The following is a 25,937-nucleotide window of genomic DNA, read 5'->3' on the forward strand; positions in this document are numbered from 1 at the left end:
ATGGCGTTGTCGCGAGCGACAAAAACCACTCCGCTCCTTTCTACGTGCAAAGATAACCGAAGCTGTCTACGAGTACAAAGTCCTTGTCCTGCTTTTCACACAACGTCACTGGATCTATAATTTTTGCGAGCTGTAGGTCAGCACTCGAGAGCGACGAAATTAAAAGCAAATCGATCGATGTTGCAGGCGTGTAGGAATATAAAGGGAGGTCAGCTAACTCTCATATCGTGAACGATGATCGAGATGTTAGCCCGCGAGCATGTATATACAGCTGTTCGACTGCAGCCTCCGGCAGCGGCGCCATTTATATTTATGAGTGCGCGCACGAATCGATCCTTTGTAGAGCGAAACTTGCTGCCAAAGACGACGGCGATGAGAGCAGCTTTCTCGCTCGTTCGGCAATTCTCCGTTCGTCTTGTATGTATGTATGACTCTGTGTGTGTGTGTGTGTCGCGAAATATTCTTCCTTTTCAAACGTTGCCTCACTTTTGAAGCTTTTTACTGTAAAAACCAATGCTGTTGTTTAAGTTAAACATCACGTGTGATAGATGTAAAACACGTTTCATTCAATTTATTTAGCTTACAAAATAAACGTAGATCAAATGATTATAATGTATTCACTCAAGTACTTATCGAAGTGCTTGATTATCGCTTAAACACAGTATCAATGTTTTATATTTATGATATGAAATAACTTACAACGACATAAAATAAAAACTTCAAGTGTACAATAGTAATCCTTTTTAGTTGAAAAAAAAAGCCGATTTTGACATAAACTTTGTACGATAAACACTTAAAACAATAACATGTTAAGAAAACATGCGCCTTTATTATTTATTTTAATGCAACTTTACTTTTAATAGTACACAAGACAACGTCAGTACATGACTATACTGTCCATATAAATGTATAAAAACACTCAGCACGTAATTAAATTTTAAATGAAACTCTTAACTTCTTCCAATCTCCAGAGATTTTTCATTAAACTGCCGTACAACGGCTGTTTCAAAAAAGTGATTCACTTTGTAACAAGTTAATTATTCATAATAAACTTTTCAGAGCGAGGTAGTAAAAAAAAAAATAAAATAAACCTTATATTCATCGTTGATACTCTTAAAAAACAAATCTTATAAAAAACTTTTACCTGAATAATTCTACGTCAAACCAAGAGATTTTGTATACCTATTAGATATACTTTTTTTCTGGAATGACATGCAGTGTGCAGCTTAAAAGCAATATTAATATTAAATAGTTACTGGGATCTCTTAAGATTCTTCGAGTCCACTCGCCAAATGAATGTCTGTATGAATACTGCACACAATAGATTGACACAAGTATCAATGTATGACTGGCTTCTTTCAATTGTCTCGGACGGACGGATTATGTTACGCTATACGTACGTAAAAACAATTGTCAGTTAAAAAATATCATCATAAGCTCATAAAAGAGTTTCATAACGTAGCTGTTATTGTGTCCGTCAACAATAAAACTCATTGTATAAATTAGTACAATGTAGTCACTTGAATATTTTTCCACACTCCGAGTTTTTGCCGCAATTGTTGAGTATTCTCATATTGTTTTGTAACGACTGAATATGCAAGAAGGATAAAAAAAATAGGCCGAATACGATTATGATGATTTCGAGCAAGAGATTGATATTGAAATACGGTGAACGGAGAGGCAAATTACTCGCTAATGAAAGTAATGCCCAAGCAGAGTGTATTTACAATGTCAAAGAGAAAGAAAAATAAATAGCGTGGGAAAGGTTAGCGTAATATCGGCGAAAGTCGGGGCTGAGACCAATGAGAGATAATGTGCAATATCCCAGATCCAACACAGTGCGCGAAAGGCGATACGCGTGTGGACCGAAATTTCATACGTGCTCGATACGCAACAGCGATTCTATTCGCCTCGCGAAAATAAAACAGAGCATCGAGCTTTCTATTACAGAGCGAAGTGTTACTATCATCTTGTTGAGAGCAAAAGGTTCTTTTATTTGTGCGCAGCTTTCGTTATACGGCCCTATTTCCATTTTCAAAATTCCCGTTGCATCTCGCGCTTCGCCTCCTTCCCTCTAATCCTGTACGCTGAACTTTCTGTGCTACCTTTGTTTCGCTCTACACGACATTTTTTAACGAACAATTATTTCTCTTCGTTGTAAACTTTCTTCAATAACGAACTCTCATGCGGCGCCAAATGTACGCATGCCGATCATAGTTTTCCAGCGCATATCGTACGTAACAGACGCTAACGGTTACTACTATTTTTCTTCTCCTCGTTTTATATACCGTAACGAGCTGCTGCTCCGCGCTCGCATCGAAACATTCGCTTTTGCAGGTTATTCTCTCGCGAGCGCAAGATCGTGTAATTGCGCGTGACTTTTCATTTTGGCATCTTTGTAATCCGATACACCCGAGAGCACTTTCAACGAGTTCGGAGGGCTGCCTGGACGCATTTGCAACCGGTGGGTGCGCCTCTAGCTTGCATGGCTCTGTTTCTCTTTGGCTTTTTTTCTTCGAATAAACCTTGATTATTTTCACAGCGTCTGCAGCTAGATTAGCATTGTACTCGACCCAAATTAATGTCCACACAGTTTTCACGCTACTGTATTATAGTCATTTTTTCACACCCCTTCGATTTGATAAAAAAAACAAATTATATTATTGCAAAAGTCACAAAAAATAAATTGGTGCTTCGATTTTTTCAGTACCACAATCTTTGTACGGGACCTATTCAGCACAATTTTTCCCCTTTGAAAAGAGAAATAACGACGTTTGGATGTTTAAATAAATACAAATTTTACAGATTTTCTTTCAACTTTTCGCTCGCAAAATTACCGTTTTCTCGATTAACAAGTTAACTCTATTTCACGTTAGTTAAAAATTGAATACTAAAGAAAGTATATCCACATGGAAAACCTAGACAACATCACAAATATTTCTATTGTTACATAATCACACGAAGCGATAGATATAAATATTGCGAAAACTGGTCTAAAAACAAAATAAATACGATTTCGCGCAGATCTCGGCAGAGATTTAATCAAAGTTTTTAATAATAAGGAGGCTCGCAAACTCGAGCGCAGGCAGAGCAAATGTAACCGAACCCTCATGAAAAGTCAAAGTTGGAGCAGTTTGTATTTTTCATGGAGGGGGGGGGGGGTTGTCGGAGGTTGGGGGCCCGCGACTGTTTGCAGTGCTGAGTGTTCTATAACCTTGCGATGTGTGGGTGGGCGCGCGAGCGAGTGTAGCATACGTGAAGTCCGCAGAGATAAAAGTTCCTTTCTCTTCTGGCATTGTGTGTGACAATATACATACAGCCATCGCAGCATCTGTGTGTGCGAGTAGAGACTCTTGAGGTCCCACAGGCTAAACGGCCAACTTTGAGCGTTGTCGTTGACGTCGTCGCCGAGAAGGCGGAATCAGTCTGCACAAGCAAGTAAAACTAATGTCGCGATGGTAGCTTTTACGACCATGCCCGCGGCGTGGACCTTTTATACAAGTGTTTGCTTCGCTTCTCTCTCTTTCTCTCTCTCTCTCTCTCTCTTTCTCTTACCCACCGGATGTATATATGCAGCAGCAATTTCACGTAAAGTTGTGTGCGAGATACACTAGATAGTGTGCGAGAGAGAGGGGAGCTGATCCTTTCTTTCGATATCACCTTGAGGGTGTTAAGTCAGCCAGCCGAGTTCTTACGCTATGAATTTCATGGCACCACGACGAGCTTGCGATAACACACCACTCTACTGTGAAAATCAGTTCGCCCTAGCTTGCAGATAAACTGTTATTTGTAGAATGTTCAATCTTCACTCGACGAATTTATATGACAAAAATAGTACTAAATCTATAATCTTATGCAAAAAAAATAATACCTATGTAAATTGTTTAATTTTAACAGGTAAACCAGCAGATTTCGCCCTTCTTATTTAGCTGATTCTTACTTTAAATGTTTTGAGACAAAACTTTTGATTACTGTATGTAATTTAATATTAAAAAATGCATCACTATTTCATACACCTAACCCGTTTTGAACAAAAATACGTATTTTATATATTCCCTAAATACAGATTCAGATAGATAATACTTAGAGAATTAAATTTAACTAGGCCACCATTTCACGGGACATCCGTACGATCTATTGTTTTTGTCGTGTATACTTTGTTCATGATATTACACTCTTGTTGATAGAATCTCAATATGCTTTTTTTTTATTTTTTTAATATTTTAAAATACACGGCTTAAGTAGTACATTCGTACATTATTAAAAAAAATTATATTGAGTACGTTCATAGAAAAGGTTTCACTTTTACTTTTCAACTTATATGGAATAGTAAAAATTATATCTTAATTAAATAAAACTTGCAAGTAATTTTACTTTCAGAACAGAAGTTGAAAATGAGTTTTTACAAATAGTACAATAACTTTTTACTTTCTAATAGAAAGTGCAAGAGTTTCAAAACACACAAGAAAACGTTTCGAAACTTGTGACAAGTTTCTGTTTTGATTAAAAATCCATAATTAAACTTAAATTTGCAAATCAATAAAGAGTGACGTAAATGACGGTAGATTGTATATACCAGTGATTAAATGATAAACAGCTCATAAAATTTCAAAACTGTTCTATTGTACCCATTAAATCTTTACCTAATTATCATCATGGTGAATGCAGAACAATTGGTTAGTGACAATGCAACTTCCATGGATGACTGTAATTGCAGCGAAGCTCGTCGATGTTGAGATATAACAGTGATGCAATAATGATTCGCCGAAATACAGAGGGAGAGAGAGTGAGAGAGAGGGAGAGAGTAGTAGCGTGATTGGTAGCTGAGGTGCTTTGTCGATTGATCTGACAATGTCGGGGATGATAGCTGCGAGCAGGCGTACGCGACACGCCCGTGAATTGCGCTATACCATAATGCTAATTAATCCGAGCGTATCCGTCTCTGTTCGGCGCGTGTGCTTTATGGATTAGACGGATTGCCATCGAGAGCAGACCTGTCTATATGAGCTTTACGATGCTATGTTTGCTTGGCTCTTCATTGCGTATAACATGGTTTTTCATGCAAGCATACGAATTATCAACCATTTTGTCGAATGTGTAAGCTTGCAAGCGTGCTCGTTAAAACTGAATCTTTGTCGGTTTATTTACGTTTTGTGTTGACCATTAAAACGCCTGTTTTATTCCAGGCTATTTCGCTCGATCAATGAAAATGGGAATTAAAATTGCAGTACCCTTCTGAAGCCTCAACATGATATATATCTATTTATTGATCCTCACCAATTGTTACGTGTAGAGCAATTGTGAGAATTTTTCTCCAGATCGTTGACATTACAATAAAAATATTCTATATTATTGCTCTATACGGACAGCTTTTTCCGAAATGATCGACAAGACGTGCTATAGGATATCGATACAATAAGTGGTTAAAATCGATATATATCAGCATGACGTGTCACAATATAGTGGGGACATTAAGGGCTTACCACGTATATGCCGTGCAGTAAAATTTACCAATCTCTCGCTTCACTCTACTGACGCATTTCAATTCCCTCAGCTATCGCAGCCCGTCGCAGCCATCACTCTTCGAGCTTTCGAAGTACATCTCGCCAGCTCAGAGAGAGAGAGAGAGAGAAAGAGAGCTTTTGCTTCACGTTATTACACTTACATCGCGCCCAGCCCCTCGAGGATTGAATAGGCCATTTGAGCACCACGGCTTTACTATATGCCTTTGTTTTTTCCTCTTCAACATTTCGATGGCTTTTCGTTTTATTACTCGACCCATTAAGCACACACTCACCTCGCTTTAACTCTCAACGAGTCTCTCTCTCTCTCTCTCTCTCTCTCTCTCTCTCTGTCTTTCTCTTAGTATTTTCGTACTTTCAAGTTTTTACTCAACGCCCGCTTCAAAGCAACATGCTGAAAGCACGCACCAATTAAATAGATTATTCTTTTCGATGATAATATAGAAGCTCAATAAAACTTGCCAGTCATTTTGCGCCAAATACTAAAAGGGTACTCGCTGTGATTAAAATATTGTTAAAAAAATAACGATAAATTCGTGTTTCCAATGTTACTATGAAAACGAAATAAGAAACTTGCATGGGTGTACGTTTCATTGCACGTGCACAAGGTCTCGCTTCTGGTATCCAGTGCGAAAAAAAATTCCGTGAAATTCGCGCGTGCAAGCCGCATCTCTTACATATGCAAAGGTAACCGAAAAGAAAGAGCGAGAAAAAAAGAGAGTCCGAGACGAACAAAAAAGTCATGAGCTTGCCTAAAATATTGCGTGGCATGGAAAAAGGAGTCTTTGTCGGGAGCAACGTAAAACACGTAGGCACCGTCTACTCTTCTCTTGATCTACAAATAATGGTCGGAAAAAAGTCAAAGAATCTTTTCATATTTCTGTTGGAAAATCGTCTTAACGTAAAAAATGATGAAGTTGTTGTGTTCAGTTTCAAGCACGATTAGCTTGAAATTTATCAAAGAGACAGAAGAGCTGTGTAAGCCAAACAGCATGCCGATGATCGAAGGGAACTTTTCCATGAGTTGCTAACAACACGCTACTAACAAATTCACGCGTACGTGGTCGAATACCCTGAAGACTAACTGTGCATTTTTGCGCAGGATCACGCTATGCGCGACTTCAATGCAATAAATCTTGGGTTAACTCGCTCTCGGTCTCATTATCTCAGGGGAACGAAATGCTGCAAGAGAGCTTGTGTATTATCGTTTGGATGTAAGTCATGCAAAAAATTTATCGCCTCGGTGCGTATGCGCGCGCGCGCGTGCCAACAAAAAGTGCCTAAGTGGAAAATCCGCAGGCGCACATATAGCAATTCTACGGGTTTTTATGCGTTAATAAATTTTTCCTCTATCACCGCACGGCTGAGGATCTTTCCTCGTTCGCTCCGCGCGCACACAATCCAATTAAATCTCGGATGTACTTAACTTTGCTTCTTTACGAAGATGAAAGGTATAATAATTGTGATGATGGTGTGTTAATAAGCGAAGAATTTATTCGAGAGCTACAGCAAAAAGGCGTCGAATCAGTTCTTAAATCATAAGGATGAGTTTATTAATTTGAAAAACTTTTCCACGACAAACTTTCTTGCTTATTAAACGGCCGTTACTTCTTTCATTTTACTCATAAACGAGTGCTTTTATTTAAATATACTAAAGGTTCTTTTGCGAATAAGCGCTCCAATCCCAAAAATACAGCCAAGAAATAAATACTTCCTGAGCGTAGAGAATATAATACTTTAGCGAAGGTCGCTAATGATAGGCTATATCCTGTTATTGATCGCGCAGAAAATCCTTTAACTGCTCTTTTCCCCTGCCAACCCTTTAGAAGTTGGAATGAGCGGCGCAAAAGCTGCGATATGCCGAAAAAAAGGAAGCAGCGAGCGAGAGAGAGAGAGAGAGAGAGAGAGAGGCAGTAAACCAAAGGGAAATCCTCTTAATGAATATACCATTAAAAGCGTGAGGCCGTTTGGCGTAATCGAAGTGCGTATAAAAGGCCAATCGGATGATTACGCCAGAACACGTGCATCAATATACACTATATTCAGCGAAAATCCCTCGGTCATAGGTACACATGCACACGCGCGCACCCGCAATAAACGCATCGCTCGGATTCACCTTCGGCTCGTTACGTGTGCGCGTGTGTGGGCAGCGATACCTGCACGGGCAAGCTAGCATGCAGCTGTAAGGTGATCGGCCAACACGCGCGCGCGCAGTGCGCACAGACGTGCGCCCTCGCTGCGGGTACGAAAGGCGCATATCGAGATCCCCGGGCTAATTTACGGCTACACAGCTCTCTCTCTCTCTCTCTCTCTCTCTCGCTCTCTGCACGAGCGAATGCGCCATGGGAACTACGCTACCTTCATCCACCTCCTGACCTTGTTTTCGGATGTTACACGGCGCGTTATGCTTTTCAGTGAAAGTTCGACTGTCTCCATTCTCGCCGCCACTGCCGCCGTCCTGGAGCGCATTCAGGGTAAAAGCGAACGAATCGGGAACCGCGAGAGCCAACTTGTTCTACACTCTTGCTTTTATTTCTGTGCACTGCATCTGCTCCCCGAGCGTGTAGCAAGAGCCCAATGCCATGACTCATTGCAAATCAGCCGGGCTTTACGTGTCTAGATCACTTGGATGTTCATTGATAACGATGCCACGGGCTCGACGCTAATGAGCATTGACTTGCGTACACAAAGATTTCCCATCCGCGCGATTCAACAATGCCCACGCCACTTTCTTCTATTGTTTTCTTAATACTTCTTCTGGCAAGTATGCAGCGCGTGCTCTTCCTTTATTAACATACTTAGGCGCTAGTGTGTGTGTGTGTGTGTGTGTGTGTGTGTGTGTGTGTGTGTGTGTGTGTGTGTGTGTGTGTGTGTGTGTGTGTGTGTGTGTGTATGTGTGCGCGCGTGCATGGGTGCGCTCGCACTCGGAAAAACCAAACAAACAAGCCAAGCATAACGGAGGCAAGAAAACAATGTACATGCTCTCCGAATGCGGAAAAGTCGCTAGCAACATGTACATGTATTTCTTCTTGGTGGAACGAAACGGACATCCTATCCCCCCTCCTTCACTTCCTCGAGCGAAACAACTGTGAAAAGTAGCTGATTCAATTTTCAACGCGAAGTCTTGCAAAGGCGCAAGAAGAGGTGAACTTCGATATGGCTAACGATTTTAACTCTTCTCCGTGTGTTGACTTTTGCTCGGGAAAGTCGGAGGCTAGCTGTCCGTGGGAATTAAGGGCAGTGAGAAATTCACGCCTGATCGCCCGACAAATCCTGATCGAGGCTTGTGATAACGCTCCTCTGGAAACCGACCGAGCTAGCAGCTTTAATTGCCTAAAAAATTGCAGCTACCTCGTAACTCACTATATGTCTGTGTATGAGCGTGCGCGCGTGTACATTGCCCGTGCTCTGATGCTTCCACGGCAAATCGAATTTCGCAGAAAACATGGCGCATCGAATTTTTTGCGGGACAAAACTGTACAAATGTTCATCTGTTCAATTGTTGCAGAAAAATGTATGAGTGACTTAACGGTATTTGACCGACAGAATTGTTTTGTTCTACCGTAATTGAATTGGACAATAAGTCATTGCAAATCATTTGAAATGATGCAGATGGCAGAATTAACGATGTATTAGGACTAAATCAATGAAATTTTAAACATTGCATGAATGTTCGGGAGATAGTTTTCTGTTGTAATTGATTGTCAAGGTACCTTGGGTATATCTGTGATAATCAACCTGGTGAACTAGAATCATTAAAAATTGCAAAATGAAAATGAATAATAAATCGTGTACCCGTGCGTTTTCTTCTTCACACTTTATATATTCAAGATAGCGTGCGATATTGAAAATCCTTCAATCGAAAGGAGACTCGCGAGAATTCCAGATTACCAGCGAGCAGACAATACGGAAATCTCAATAATCTTTTCACGCGAGTTGAACTACAGCGTCTATATTCGAATACTGAACAATCCGATCGGGCGCAGATTCAACAGACTGTGTTTTTCTGATGTTACAGGTGAGGACGTAATACTCGGAGGTACAGGTAGACGCGAGCCTGCTTGGCGTTCGGTGAACGGTTCCAGTTGTCGCGCTCAGGAAGGTTCAACGCAAGCGAAGAGACCACGGCATCCAGCTCCAACACCACCTTCGACCAAGGAGAACAAAGAGAACCAGCATGAGCCGCCGAAAACCGTAGACGGGCCTAAGCCTGCCGCTAGCGCCGCCGTCGTCGCGGACATGGGCGCCAACCTCAGCAGGCACAGCGGCAAGGGCCTCAATGGCAGACGAGCTCAGTCCTCTGGCAACTTGTGCGATCCAAAGTGCATCGCCATCGGTCGGCGACTTGCACCAAGGAGCTCAAGGGAAAAGTATGTTATTTCATAATTTCTGTTTGATTATCTCATTATCGAGTATCGATAGTGAACCATGAATATTTTAACGCGTCAATAGGTTGCACCATATTGAATTTAGTAATTAAACTAGAAATTTTATTGGACGATCATTGCGCATATCCCTTCATTTTTTTTCATCGATGTGTGCGGAATGCGTAACATTTAACTATTTTAAAAATACCGTAAAAATGATGAATTATTCATCGATTAATGCTGGAATCCAATTGAACAATGACATTCCGAAACTGAATTGCGCAAGAAGCTGCTATATACGTAGGAAAACCGCAGCGTCGGTAGCTTTGATTGAAGGTTCAATTTTAACAGAAATAAAGCAATACGGAAAGAAGAAGAAAGCAGTGGCAGCAGCATCATTGCCTGAAAAGTACTCGGAAAGTATAGTCGTTCACTCGAAACAAAGTCTATAAAAGCAAAGACGGATAATAGGTCAAGAACAAGGATGACGCCCTTGCGCGAAGAAGCCTCGGTGTCTCTTACGTCAGAGCTTTTCTCCTCTCTCTCTCTCTCTCTCTCACGGCTTTACGATCCTTTGCACTGGCGGCTTATCTCCTACGCAGCGCATAGTTCCTCTCTCACGTTTCTTGCATCTCGCGCTCTACTTCCTGCACGCTCGTTCGAGAATAAATTGTCCGTAGCGAGCGAACTCACACACCACATACGTGCAGCGTGAAGGATCCCCGAAGTAGGCTACGCGCAGCTGCAGCTACGATACATCTCGCCAAGGTGCTACCTTTGAGATACGAGTTGCTCTTACGTCATGCTCGTTACATTCTTTATCGTCCGGCAACTTTCAAGCAAATCCCCGTGCCGAGTGTTGCTCGGCCGTCGAATTCGTGCATCGGCAAAGAAAACTGATCGCCAAACAATTGCCTAACGAGTTTCTGAACTGAGCTACGAGGATCCGTTAAATCTCGTTTCATCTAGCAAGCAAAGCGCAAATGACGCCGGCGCATCCTATTTACGCGGAATGGGACGTCGAGGAAAAGGCGCGCTAATTCCGTGCAACTGCGCGACATCTTGTATAATTGAACTGGAGTGAAACTCGATGCTTGCTCCGATCAGAGAACGGCGGAACAACAAGGATGCGAACGATCGAGCGAGACTTGCAATTCATCAGCGCGCTTTTATATGTGCCGAAGCAACTATGCGGAAATCGATTACTCGCGCGCGCATTCCCGAGGAAACAATACGTATCGTCTCCGCTATTCGTCTAGTCGGATAGAATGCGCCCGTGCGGACAGTGGCGCAATCGATGCGATAGCGTTGAAGAAGGCTGCGGTCCCGGGCTGATTAGAGATAATCGGCGATCGGTGGGAAAATAGGCGTTCGATTATTCGCATAAACGGTTGGGACGCGGGGCGCCTCCGCTGGGTGTGGTGCTCCGGCGATCGAGCGAGCTTATCGCGGGCGCAAGCACGGTGCTCGCTCGGCGGCGGGCAAGCGGAAGCTCGCGAGCGGAAGCGGGCCGTAATTAAAAGCGCCGCCGGACGCTCCTCTGCCGCGACGCGACGTTTGCATACACTCTTGCGTCCGGAACTTTGCAGCCCCACCGCCGAGCTTTCAATCCATTAATCCTGCATTAAGGTTTCGGAAATGGCGCCCGCCTTGGCTGCCGCCAAGCTCGCTAACCGCCAGCGCGCGCTGACACGAGTTGCGATCGCGAGCACTCGGAACGACTCGACTATTTTCGGCGAGCAAACTGTTAGCGCGCTTTAATTCAGTTAGTAAGGCAAGCGGCGGCCACGTACGGCCTGATATTTCAGGCCAGTCGCTCGGTAAATACAGGCTGCTGGGGGAATAGCAATGCGCGCGTTGTATAGCGGAGCCCTGCCGCGGAGCGCAATCTCGTGCCTTTATTGGCAGCGGGGTCCGGCGGCACGAGCGAGCCATTGAAAGTTCACGTGCCAAGGTGCGAACTGCACCTTTCTCCTCCTCGCGCGCTCCTTGCGCCCGGCCCCGTAATATCGGTTCTGTGCACGTAGCCCGCGCGCGCGCGCCCGCCGTACATCCACAGCGCCGGCCTCACCTCGGGAAAAGCCCTTTCCTGTGCTAGATCCTGTGCTAGACGCTGCTTTCGTGCCTGCCGCCGTCAAAATGCATCTTTAATGCATGCAAAGCGTGCGTGCGGCGTGTACACCTTCGTTTCACATGCCGGACCTGGCGCGACTACGACTTGCTCCGTCAAGTTCGCGTCTCCGCGGGAAATCAAGGAGCTCGGAAATTTTCTTCGAAATCCTCAATGGCAACCGGACGGACGCAATTCCTGCGGAGCATCCAAGGAAACTTCAGCTCACCGCAAAATCCATCGGCGAATACCTTGAAAATCCCGCCGATAGCATTTCACGAAATCGAGCCTCGAGCGCGCGTCTTTGCGCGCAGCTTGAAATTTTAATGGCTTAGCCGCGGTCTAAATCACGGCTCCGTGGGGGCGTGTTGGCGGCGCGCGAGCGCGAAAAGTTTGCCGAAGAGCGGGGCGCGGCGCTTAACGATACAAATTTCGAAACCCACCCGCGCACCTCACAGTCGCTATAGGCTGAGAATATTAAACGGAGCCGTTAATCGCCGCTCGGCTGCACGCGATCGATCGAGATGCAATTATTATCATCGGCCGATCTTTCTCATTGCGAGTTTCGTCCTCGCTCGTCAATCAAATTCACTCTCCAGCTTGCGGGCAGCGCCCGACGAGCAATCCATTTGATCAAGTCGGTGCATTAAATACAGGCGGAAACCGAGCCCCACTGGATTAAAAACCAATGTCGCGGCGAAAAGAAAAACGTCGCAGTAGACGCGAAATCATGCCAATATCAGATTTCACAGGGACGCCAGCGACAAAGCGCCGTTAGAGAGGCTGCGCGCACAGCTGCACAAGTCAAAGGCCGTAGGTACTCTCTCGTGCTCAGAAGAAATGTCGTGGTGCAACTTCCGGGGCCTACTCCAGAAAAATAGAGAGCTCGGAGCTCTTCGAGGAACGGCTGCTGCTGCAGGCGAGTCTGATGAAAAGAAATGTCCAATGAGCGCTGCGCGCGAGGCAAAAGCCAGATCCCATTTCCAGTTTGAATATTCCGTAAAAGACAGTCCAAATGAGATGGCGCGTCTCTTGTTACTCACAAGCGCGCGGCAACCGACGCTGTCAGCGTTCTAGTGTTAATAATGAAACGTAATCTTGAATTTTCAAAGCTCGTCCGCTTGCTGAAGACTCGTGTTTATATTTTAGCCGTTTTGAACCGTACGTTCGCGCGCTACAGTGATATGTCGCGCTAAATTTCACTGGAAAATCAAAAAGTAGTTTTGAAAGGATGTTTTGAAACAATTTAGTTTTTGAGCTACTGCTTCTCTGTTGCTCAGCTTGTCCAACTCTGATCTACCTCAGCGTGCTCTTCGGCACACTTGATACTTTCTAATATTCTTGTACGCACAAATGTGCTGCAGCTTTGGAATGTTTCAAGACCACTTCAAAATAATACATGTTTCTTTTGTTAAAGCTAATCGCCGCCGAAAAACAATCACAGAATAATGTAATCAATCACGACCGAAGTTAAATTATGGCTATCGGTAGCTGAATTGATGGAGTCATTTGTTTTTTGCAGTCGTTACAAACTATGTGGCTCGCTTCCGAATCACCTCGATGGCAAAAATTCTCTGGACGATGAATCGCTGGACAACAACAACATTATTACCGACACGATCAGCGGCAATCTTGGAGGTACTTTGCCACACAAGAAGCGCTACGCCGACGGAGACGACTCGAACAATACTTCGAACCTCGTGAGACATCGCTCGGAGGAGTCGCTCGAGGGCGATCCTTGGAAGTAAGCTGTGATACGCGTCACTCGGACACGTTTTTAAGAAACGTTGCTTTATTGTTTTTTTTCCCACGGCGAAAGAGAAAGCGATGAAGGCCTCGCTTCCGTTGCAACGAACTTCGCGCGAGAGAAAAGTTCCAAGCTTGCGTCAAGTTTTAATTTTTCAAAGCCTGACCCGGTTCACGCGTGAGTTGGCGCACGTTGATCGGCGAAAAATAATGAACCCAGTAGACCAAATGAGGCAAGATGAAAAAAAAAAATGAATAACGCATAACAAGCTCTTGGCCATTGCTATGAGGATCTTCTCGTTTTATTCGATGTCATGCCTGAACAACTTTGCCAGCGGCCTCATTGATGAAAAAGTCTATCGTAACTTTCTATGCGGTTACTTCTCACGCCGACTTATTTTATGTTTTTGCTTTTAGCAAAATTAAATTTCAAATCGACCAGCCTTCATCCATTAGATAATTGATGTAATATCGAAAAGCGCGTAATGAATACCAGTGGGCTGTGATATAATTATTTATCAGTAACGAAAATGTCGCAATCAAGCTTGAAATTAACGCTTGAAACGTACTACTAGTTGATGAAAGATCCGCTGATAAATTAGCATAGTTATTACGTGTAATACAGGCGTTTGGAAAGCCGTCTCATCCGAATGACTGATGATTACCAGGTACCGTCTAGAGGGTGCCGACTTGGCGCGCTGTCGTTACGCCGAGTCGCTGCGCCGAAGTCGTGGTTCTGACGCAGGTAGCACGTGTAGCCATCACCACCACCATCACCATCATCATCATCATCACGAGTGGCGTCGCAACTCGAGCACGTTGTCGCGAAATGGACGCGCACATCGGAGTGCCGAACTGGACACCTCGGGCACCTTGCCCAAACGCAAGGATTCGCTAAAACGCAGCGTGCACTCGCTCAAGGAGCTCGGTGATCAACCCACGCGCGCCAGCCGTATATCCATCGATCAAATCGATGACGATCTTCTGCTCAAGATGGTGCACAAACCCGACTGCGAGCTCGTCAAGCATCGCCAGCAACAGAATAACGAGCAAAATAATCAAACGAACACGGTGAGTTGCTTCTCCTGATTGGCTAATTAGGTTTTGTTTCTCTTAATGAAAATATTGGTAAAAACATAGTGATCTGCAATTATACGTTAATTAAATCAACCAAAGAACTAGCGTGTATGAATCGGGCGAATGCAGAGGAGAAAGAAAACTTGTGTCTGTTATCTAGCCGCAGAAGCAGCCAAAGCAACAGCAGCAGGAACAGCAACCAGCGTCAACACACAAGCCACTCCAGCAGGGAAAGTGCGTGGATTTGAAGCTGCACAAACTGACGGCAGGAGGAGAGCCGCAGGATCAAGGCTACGCGTCGGAGAGATCACCGGAGGATGAGCATCCGCCATCGTTGCCAGGGCAACCTTTTCCTCCAGTCTCGCCAGGTTCGTTTATCCCCACAACTGGAGCTCATCGTCCAATTGACGCAAGCGATATTCCGCACTGCAATTAACGCAATTCGCTTCTTGTCGGCCTTCCCCGTGCGATCGAACCTAATTAGCACAAATAATATTCTAGCTCAGTGTGTCGCCAGACAAGCAATGCGATGCAGATGAAAACTTCACGTATGCGCGACGCAGCCATTGTTTTATTCTCGCAGCGCGGACTTCTTGCGCCCTACTGAACAAATCCATTCAAATATCAGTCAATCTATTGACTTGCTCATCATGCCCGCCGCAGCCGAGCCGTACTTTTGCATTTACGCCAGCCCGTATGCGAAACCCGAGACACACGCGTACACGCGCGGCGAGAGCGTTTAATAAAAGACATAATGCGGAGTGTAGCGTGCGCGCTGAAACGATTTTCGCTCCGCGACGCATGCGGAATGAATGCAGTTGGGTTCGTTAATTACGGCGAAAGAAAGAGATGCGGGACACTTGTTTGGCTGCTCTCTGCAGCGGCGCGTATAATTTTTTAATCCCGCGCGCTCTCGCGCCCGCTTCACGAACGCGCCTTTTTGTTTTCAATTACAAAAAGCTTTAATCGAATTTCGTATTGTTGAGCTCATTCGCCTTCCCACCCTCATTTATTCTCCAAGCGAATCGCGTTTCATACATCACTTTTTCGCTCGTTAAATGCGGTTAGTTTGCCCCCCTCCCCTTCCTTTTTTTTCAAGTTTTTCAACGAATTCTGCTCGTGCTCTTTGGTTTGAATATTCTCGTCACTTTAATATTTTTGCACTTGAGTCTAAAGCAGTGAGCCATCGTGGGCCGCCTAGTGTTAACACTAGATCCTCGGTTGATACTGTTAAATGTAAAATGTGGTCGACACAGAGAAAGTGATTTACTTTTATTTTCCTTCGTGTACATCTATATATTTTTATATTTAATGAATGAAAGCGATTAAAGTATTATGCACGTGTGTAGCATAAATTATTTATTTTTATAACGATGTGAGAATACAAGACGTTGTTATCGCGTACTTTAAGTGAGTTTAACCAATTATTAAATTCATATTCTATCGTATAATACGAGCTCGTGATCGCCATGCATTGGGCACCGGGTAACGTTTATTTCTATCAGTATATGAAAGACAACCATCACCTCGTAAAACTGAAAAACTAATAACTACATTATGCCCTATCCGGACATTAATTCGCGACTCGTGAAATCTGAAATCACAATTAACCTTCGTTCATTAAGCGATTCGTTATGTCTTACCAACACCTTTCAAGCTCGGGTTATATTTCACGGAATATAATGGAAGAAAAATATTTTCGGTATAAAGTAACGCAGAAAAATGACATGCAATTGATATTTCAAACATTTTTGGATCGATCGTCGGAATTGCGCCTCAGCTCTTGGCGCGTGCGCGCTCGTATGCATCTGGCGACGACGAAGACACAAGTCTTCGAGGAACTTCAGACGGATTTCAAAGTGTAAGTCAGCTGAAAGCCTGCGCCGACAGCATTCGGGCGTCGCGCGCGCACTGCCAATAAAGCTCGCAGGGCCCGATAAAAGCTCGCGTGCACTCGCACGCCGGCGCCTCGATCAAGATCTTGGATAGTAACGACGAAGACGACGCTCGCGCCCGCCTATTCGAGCCGCGTCAGAGTAGTGGTTTTATGAGTCGTTAACCCGGTAACTCTCTCTCTCTCTCTCTCTCTCTCTCTCTCTCTCTCTCTCTCTCTCTCTCTCTCTTTCTCGGCGAGGGGATCATTTCAAAGCCGCCCAAGCTGCGTCTTCTTTTGCTTTCGCTTTCTTGTTTTAGCCTCCACGTGAGCTTAGACGCTCGCCGGAAAGCACCGGCGCGCGAGACGTCTGAGCTGTGAACGAGACAGCCGAGGAATACACCACTATAGGCTACTCGTCAAAGCCATTATATTGAAAACCCAAGTGCTTATCCTTTTTAACTCTTTGCCTTCTTGAGCAATATCAGCCGAACCTTTTGTTCTTTCATCAATTTGTCCCGTGAGTAATTAAAATAACAAGCGACGGAGTTTACGGCATTGACGAAGCGATCTGAAATGACGAGGGACCAAGAGTGAGTCGAGCCAGTTGAAAAGATTGTGCAGCATTTAAACGTACGTTTCGACGAGCTACTTAATAATGTTAAATCTCTGCGACGACCGGAAGGACGAGCGCATATAGCAGCGCAAACTTTTCCAGTTACAAACAAGCCGACCATTTGCTGGGTCCCAATAAAGCCTAACAGTTAGATTTTGCGCCGGCATCTCTCCGCTTTAATTCTTATCCATTGCGAGCCTTCGAACTGGCCGCGAACTCGGCGCCTTTCAAGCGCAACGACGTTCTTGGTGAAAACACGCGTAATCGCCAGCGCGCTGCAGTTACAAGCAGGCCAATTCGGCAAGCAATCGCGATAATTAAGGATCTGGCAATAATTAAGCATAATTAAGCTGAGCCGTGTTGTATTTGAAACTGTAAATTCAGCTGCGTAATTATCGTCAGCAATGCCGTGTAATGTATCGAAAACGCTTTCAGCAATTTTGCGAGACAAAGGGTGGCATTATTCGAGTGCTCGAATGTTCGGGACGAGCTGCCGTATTACAGACACGTACATGCGCTTGGAAAGCTCGAGTTACCTGACTAGTCTATTAGCCTCTACATACGTATATACGTTTATATACATATATCGACGAGCTGGGCTAATCGATAAACTATATAACATCGGTCGGCAGCCGAGTCAGAGAGACGCGTGCGTGCAAAATCAGCTCGTGTCCTAAATAAGAGAGTGCCGGCTGATTATTTTCAATTAAACACCCTGGGACCGATTATACTTTGGGGGATTGCAATGGGGAGAGACGGAGTTGTGGATGCTATGTGTATTCATTATCGCATCCGATTCGATCATTTCGTTTATCTGGACTGATCGCTCGATAATGATTCTTCATTTTACAGCTTCTGCTTCGTACAAACAATAATTACCGAGAAATATCGTGCTGAATATAAGACTTCTCGTGAATGACCGGGTTCACCTAGCCAAGCTGCTGGTTTCTGATCACAAATACGTTATGCTCGATGTTGATGATTAACTTAAACATTACAGCGCGATTCATTGTCGCTTTCGAACTAGCTATACGCGAACCCAGCTCGAGATTGCGCTTTGCTTACGTATGATTGAAAGATTTCATCTACGATCATATATCTGCGTATCAGAAGGTCGATTGAGTGATCTATCAAGTGCAGATAAATTGTCGGTATAAATGAAGGCAATTTGTCGGGATCTTGCAGTAAGTTACTCGTAAATTGATTCGCAGCAGCGAACTTTGAGTGGGTTTTTTTACTCGCGCATTACCGAGCAAGATTTATTCTCGGTAACATGCGAGTATTCCATTTGGCCTCGCATAGAGAAATAAAGCCGTTCGGTCTCGTAAATAAAGCGTATATATCCGCACGAACAAATATCAGTTTGGACACTCGATCATATAAGACGCACCATTAAACGCACCGGCACAAATGTCTATGAAAGTCTGAGCGTGCAGATCGCAGATCCGAGGCGATCGAGGAACGAAGAGAGAAGCCTCGGCGATAAATCCGCGTAACAGGGCTCTATTTTTCAGCGTATTAATAATTGATGCGAAAAAAAAGAAATCGTTATCGCGGATAAGGATCGGTCGCGCGCGCGGAACCCGCTCGATTCATCAGACGCGAGTATATACTTGCCACGAGCTAACATCGCGCTCATGACGGATGGCGCCGCTACCAGCGCGGCGAAAATCTCGTAGCGGCTCTTTCTCTCTTATCTCTCCTGTAAACGTGCCTCCGTGTCTACTTTTCCGGCTTGGCGTATCATTTGCAAGTTCATATCGCGCCTGTTCTTTCATCTTCGCGCGCACGCTCGCTTCGATTAAAACGGCATACCCGTTATGCAGCGCCGACAATTATATTCGCTGGTAATTAAGACACATCACGAGCGCTCGCGTCTGCCTCTTCCTGTTTCATCGTCCTGCTTAATGGATCATTCCGAATGAGACATTACTTCCTTTTGCCACTGGCAATGTAGAGTTTCGATTCTTTTTTTTCTCTTTTTCTTTCTAGCTCCAATGCAGCACGGCTTTCTTAATTCAACATTATCATTCGCACTTTGATACGAATAATTTTTGCAATTTAAAAAGTAAGCATTAATTCCTGACCAACTTTTGCCGAGTTTCGAAATAGGATGTACACCTTCCGATATTTTCGATTTCATCAATCTATAATATTAATAGGATCTCATATAATATAATAGGACTCAAAAATGTTTAAAATTTAAAGTCGCTCAATCATTTTCATGGTTTTTAGGAATTTGATAAAGCACGTACAACGATAACATTTTCATTTAATTTCAAATTCAAATTCTACGAATTCACATATATCAAAAACCATACCTTGGCTTTTTTTCAATGTTAAGCTTTCAAAACTTTAACACTCAATAAAAAAACTCCTCGCTGTGACAAAATTATAAAACTGACATATTTACGCCAAAATTGCTATTCCCAAAACTTTGCAGAGAACGAAGTTTTGTGCGAAAACTAAACCAATGTAATTTTTAACATTGTAGAGTTATAATAATTCAAAATTAGATTAATACTATTGTTGTAGGTTTTATTATTAAATAAAAAAACTATAAACAAATTCATAAAATATAATTTTTAAATGGAAGTCGCCATTCTAAAGTAATAACGGTGAAAAATTAAAAGCACCCTTATAATTTGGTGGGAGTGCTATTTAAATATTCAAAGAAAGGAATGGACTATATGCATTGAAATTTATTATGTGTAAGCCAGAATTCTGTGAATAATTTTTTTCGTGGAATTCAATGCAGACACTCCTGCAACTAATTATTTTATACTGAAAAATATCGATAATTAAATGCAGCCTCTGATGCATATCCCTTTCTCAATAATAAATAATATTGAATGTTAATGAAACAGCGAAGCTGATTCGTATCAGAAAATTGCAGCTATAAGTAATTTTATCGTTGTGATATTTAGTTGAGAAGCACATCAATTAACGTGAAATTCGTTTTCGAAAAGAGTCGAAACTTAATATAAGCGCAAATGCAATGATTTATTGAAGAGCAGCTAGCAGGTGCGTGTACACAAGGCTGTCGAATAAATAAGCTAGCAAGGGTTACTGCAAGCTCCAGAGGATGCCCTTCGAGTGTTTGTTAACGGGTAATCCATACATTGTACGATGCATATATCCGGCGTGTTTCAGTTCCTGGCCCTCCTCCTTCGTGTCGCTTGGCTGAAGATAGCCAACTTTAAGAAGTACATCGCGATTTCGATGTTCTCTGATCCTCGGCACTCCCCCTTAAGACCCAGGCGCGCGGATCAGCTACTTATACCCTGTGCTGCTGTTCGAACAAGGTTTACATCGGCTTTACTCGGCTGCTGCTGCCTCCACCGCCACCTGTATAAACTTTTACCCATCTCCTTCTTCGCCTGCGAGATAGCGCTCTTACTCTGTCACGGAAACACAGTACCTGCATAAATCCCACTCCCCTTCTGAGATCTCTACGTACGCTAGAATAGCTGCTTGACAAAATTTTCAAACGAGAGGGAACCAAAAGTCCCGCCATGCAAACTAAAATGTTGACGTAAAGAAAAAGATTGTCGAAATCTCGACAATATTCTCGTTTGGAGATTTACGCGCGAGTTTATCCCCAGTCAGCCAATTGTGTGGGCGTACGTTATTGAGACAAAGCACAGAACACCGATTCAGGACAATATGCACAATAGCGAATTCAAATGTTCATAATGTTCAGCTGCCACAGAATGTTTCTAAACGAGCTTAGTAATAAATGCTCGTTATATCTCGCGAGCATTGACGACAGAAATCAGCATTGGAGCGTTCGGCTTGCATTAAGCTCTCGCTTAATGAGGGCGTTTGTTAGTGAACGTATGTGCTCGCGACCCAAACCGAGGCTATAAGTAGGCCGCGCGAGCGCGCGTGGTCGAGTCACTTATTTACGCGCGTCTGCTGATGAATGAGGCAGTAATTAGCGCTGAATAACTGACAAGCGCCCGCGCCAAACTGCTCTATCCGAAATTTGTCAGCTGCGGACAAACCAAATTATTATTGCTTCCGAAAATTTATGCATTCTAATCGAAACGGGATTCTCTATGGTCAAGCTTCGATTTGTTTAAATTTTCGGTGAACAATGCACTTCGTCGACACCGTGTGGATTCAATCGTTGACGGCGAAAATTCGTTTGACTTGAAAAGGCCGCGCGAAAACAACGTCACCGAAAGAAGTGTGTAACCGCCCACAGATGAATCAAAAAAAAAAAAGGCGTCAAGAGCTGTGCCGGTCGCTCAATTCACTTATTCGAAAGGCCGACAAAGCAAACGCGACAGAGGGGTCGCTCGGTTTGTGCAGGCCTGAAGCATCAGAATTGCCAGAGTCCGAGATTTACGAGCTGGGCCTTCAAGAGCACTTGTCTTTCTGGACACGCGCGATCCACGCAGGCGTTTATTTGGCAAGCTGCAGGCGATCGTTAGCGAAAAGAAAAAGACAAAAAAAAAAAAGAAAAAATGGACAAGAACTTCTCTCGTCGTTGCCGTTGTCGTCCCTTTACTCGCTCGCTTGGTCTAGGCCCTTCTCTTCGTCGTCGTCCGGCTCTTTTTTGTTTGTTGTGTCGCCCGCGGCTGCCCCCGTGCGCCGAGAGCTTGCGGAACGAAAATCGATTCGTCAGATTTTCCAACGTTTAGCTCCGTTCACTCGAGACGCTGTTGTACAGAGACGTAGTGCCTAAGTACGTTGCGTTCCGCGAGACGCATCGCGTGATTTATTGTCGGTCAGCCGAGAACAATGCGAAAAGCGGCCAATAAAAGTGACAGCTCTGTGGTGTTGTTATGCTCTGCCGAGAGATCTTTTCGCGGCACTGGCCGAGGCCGTGGCGAGCGATCGCAGCAAACAACTTTCAATGAAAACGATCGGATTTCACGTGTGAGTGTGCAATCTGCCCCGTCGTATAAGATCTGTGTTCGACGTTACGCTTGCTCGCTGTAAATTACCGGGGATCCATGAGCTAGTAGTCTACGTCATTAAGCGTTGGAACGATCGAACGAGAGGATATTGGGGCGCACGCGAGGGCGAAGCTTGCTCGCGCGAGCGAGAATAAAATTGTAATAGTGCGAGCGAGGAATCTTGGCTCGCTGTGCATGCACACCGTTAAAATAATCGACGAGCCTCAGAGGCACCGGGATATATTTTGCTTGCTGGATTACGCTTAATCCGAAACTCTAAATTATCACTTGATATACGGCTACGCAACGGGACAGCAATGCGATATAGGTTGCGCGTTATATTCCGGATATTCTGAGCATTCTTGTTTCAACTATATAAATCCTAACACGACTTTTATTAGTTGCATGTTCAACGTTCGAATGGTAAAACAAATTTATCTGGCTTGTGGAACTCATTCATAGCGTATTAATGGCTGTTTCAAGTTTACACTAAAGATAGTATAACTTTTCCAAAATTCATGCCCGAGACTGGTAACGTGGCGTATTTACGAATATTTCACACAGAAGCTAATCTTTTTCCTGTAGTCGATTCGAGTATTTGATTTTTGGTCGAATAGACATAAATATTGTTTGATTTCGCAGATAAATGTGTAATATTTTGTTACGGGTGAGTGTCGCGAAAAGCTAGGTGATCATGCAATGGTTCACATGAGTCTGATCTATAACGGAAATTAATAAGCCAACGATCACTTATAAAGCCTTTGCGAAGTCATCATTTCGTAGCTTCAACGATACGAAATCGAGTAGCACGAGAACTACAGCCACTTGATTAGTGCGCCAAGCGAAACACTTAAGCTGCTAAAAGTATCGCGGAAAATCCAATAAGGCGAGGGCGCGACGCGGCGGCCGCAATAGCAAGATTTCAGTTGTTGGTACAGAGGGTAGATGTAGGCTACAGAGAGTAAAAGCTCGACGTAAAGCGAAACTTGGTCTCCCTCGGCGCACAGCGCCAGTAGGTTGCAGGCTCATCCCGCTCTCTCGGTAGATCAGCGTTCCCTTGAAACCACCCACGACCGACCTGGTTCCGCCTAAGTAGGGAGAGAGAGAGAGAGAGAGAGAGAGATATTAGCGGTATCAACTTAAGCCTCGAGCCTCTAGAGGGATGAGAGCGAAAGGGCCGTTGAACTGCTCCAAGCCGTGAAATTGTACGTCACGTCCGTTTGAACTGGTGCGAGCGTCAAAGCTCGCGGTTATTACTCGCGCATCGTCGGCTTGCCTTTACCCGGCGACCGCTGTCCGGCAAGAAGCGACCCTTTGTGGCCAAAGGCTTTTGTTCCTATCGCGCCACATTAATAGCCGCGCGCTCGCGTGCCTATCAACCGCTCTTTGACGAGCGCGTTTGCTCCATCCTACCGCGCTTGTTTCCGCCCAATTTTCCAGCCTTTCCCCTTGCCCCTCTCCAAATTGACTTAGCGCCCGCTCACCGCTTATTATATCGCGCGATGTGGCATTTCACTAGCCAATCATTTTATTCGCAGCTGTAACTTCCGCCGGGCACAAGCTGCACTAAAAGCGTAAATTTGATATCAATTCGGTCGGCGAAGTAGTGGAGCGAGAAGCAGTTGAAAGAAATGTTATTTCAATCACAAGATGAGTTTTACTGAATAAATAGCTTTCGCGGTTGAGCGAGCTTGCGCGTACGCTAAATTGGCCCGATGAGAAATTCGAGCGAACGAGTGAGAGAAAGAGGGAGAGAGAGTGAGAGCCAACGGGAGGAGAGCGAGAAGCTCCTTTCTGAAGATATTTTGAGGAAGGACTGATTACTTCCGCGGATAGTTCCCCGCGGCTCTAAGTCTGTTTACGGCTTTTCCTAACTTTTCTGCTCGTTGAGCACTCGAGACTTTTTACATCGCGCGTCTATGCTTTCTTCCCAACGAAATTCAAGGGACTTTGAAAATGGAACAGTTGGCGAACTACCGACGCGTTTGAAAGGCGGACTTTTTACGCGATTCCGAGCTTATTATTTTTGCACTCGAATCAGGATTAATATCATAATTGTGAAGCGTCTACCGCAGAGGCTGCGCTAGTGATGGAGTCCTCTTATCAACCAATCAATTGGCGAGCTGAAAATAGTTGAGAGAAAGCATTTGCGGAAGAGGTTTGATCGAAAGACTGAAAGTCAAATTGAATGCTGCGCGGCGAGCTACAGTACGGACAGTCCGTGCCTGCGGGAGGTCGAGAAGCTTGTCCTGAGATACACGCCACCGTCGCCGCCGCCGGCTTATCTGTGGCTATGACGGCCGAATCGTCCGAGCGATCCTCACGGACGGACGCGCGTGGCATAAATTATTGCACGACCTCTGGCTCTCTTTAACCCTCCACGCGGAGCCGCGCTCTCGCTCGTTCGACCGGGTCGATGAACCGGACGCGAGCGCGCAAGCTCGGGGCGCTTGCGTCAAACCCCGGCGCCGTCCTACTTTGCGTGACGCTACGCGCGCTCACCGCGCTTTTCAGCTGGATTCGGATGTACGCGAGAAGGAACGAGAGTGGCGCAGGACGCAGACCAGCAGACGCCGCAGTCGTCGAATAGACGGCGGCGCGTGGGGCTCTTTCTAATGTTTGCCTAGCTCTCATTAGGCTTTTACTTGAACTGGCGAGCCTTCGCTCAATTGCGTGCCACTCTCGTCGTTCGGCACGTTCCTTTTCAACCAACTTTCTCTCTAATTTCTCAAAATCTTTTTAATATACCATCACATCAGCTCATATCTACGATACATGTACCTTTAGAGTCGCTCTTTCACAAACTCTATTTTTCAGCGAGTAATCTACTTTTTCACGACAAACGCTAATTAAACAAATGAGACAAGTTTAGCATCAAATTAATTGAAAGTTGAAAAATTCAATTGTAAAAGTACGATGACTTTGAAAAGTTTGGGGTCGTCAGGGCTAGCAAGCTCCGTGGAAGTTTGAAAGCCACAGAATGAGCTAAGCGTGTATATTCTTCGAAAATAGCACACGACAAGCCGCCAAGCCGCGCGAAGCATGAGAAAGAAGGTGAGAGAAGGAGAAAGATAGAGAGGCAGGGAAGGCGCATGGAGGAGCTTTTGGCCGTGGCCGAGAAAGAAAAAGATACAGGGGAGCTTGCGAGCTTTACAGTATAAAATATCAGAGCGAGCGAGCGCGGCAGGATTTAAAAAGAACGCCACAGCTATCGATTATGCATTAGACTGGGAGATGAATGGCGAGACAAATGTCTTTTTCCGGCTTCTTTTTCGTGCCTTTGCCTCCTCTTTCCGTCGCCCCCCCCCCCCCCCCCCCGTTCCTTCAGTTGGCTTTTTTCTCTTTCTCGTCGCGAAGATGAGCAACACATAAATCATGAGCAGAGGCCCCAACCGATTTGCTTGGCCATTTTTTTTTGTCGTCGCGCGCTCAAATTACAAATTCTCGTTTGCGTGCAGAAGAGATATGCTTAAGCAAAGGGTTGACTCGACGACGGCCTTCTTTTCATCTATGTTGGATAGACCCTCTTGATATCTTTACCACGACTAGATTATTATCGCACGTGATACGAGGTTTTATTAATATTTTATGCTTACGAGTACATCGAGAATGTTATATATGGTTCGGCTTGCATTAGTGCAATTGAAAACATAACTTTGTCAAAAGCCGTTGACTAAAATATTTTTGCTGATTGTAGCTACTGCAACAGCAAAAGACCT

General features: G+C 44.5%; 1 protein-coding gene across 2 annotated transcripts in view; it reads left to right on the plus strand.

The window, feature by feature from the left end:
* The window catches only part of LOC131663154 (uncharacterized), a 104,435-nt gene that overhangs the window by 58,022 nt on the left and 20,476 nt on the right, over positions 1–25,937 (plus strand). For both annotated transcript variants that reach the window (XM_058933323.1, XM_058933322.1), the window contains exons 2-5: positions 9,541–9,892; positions 13,522–13,743; positions 14,414–14,816; positions 14,983–15,190. In XM_058933323.1, coding sequence (XP_058789306.1) covers positions 9,541–9,892; positions 13,522–13,743; positions 14,414–14,816; positions 14,983–15,190 — 1,185 coding nt within the window. The remainder of the gene's footprint in view (positions 1–9,540; positions 9,893–13,521; positions 13,744–14,413; positions 14,817–14,982; positions 15,191–25,937) is intronic.

Source organism: Phymastichus coffea, unplaced genomic scaffold (assembly GCF_024137745.1).
Source record: "Phymastichus coffea isolate CEN01 unplaced genomic scaffold, Cenicafe_Pcof_1.1 PCOF00031, whole genome shotgun sequence".
Classification (NCBI taxonomy): Eukaryota; Metazoa; Arthropoda; class Insecta; order Hymenoptera; family Eulophidae; genus Phymastichus; species Phymastichus coffea.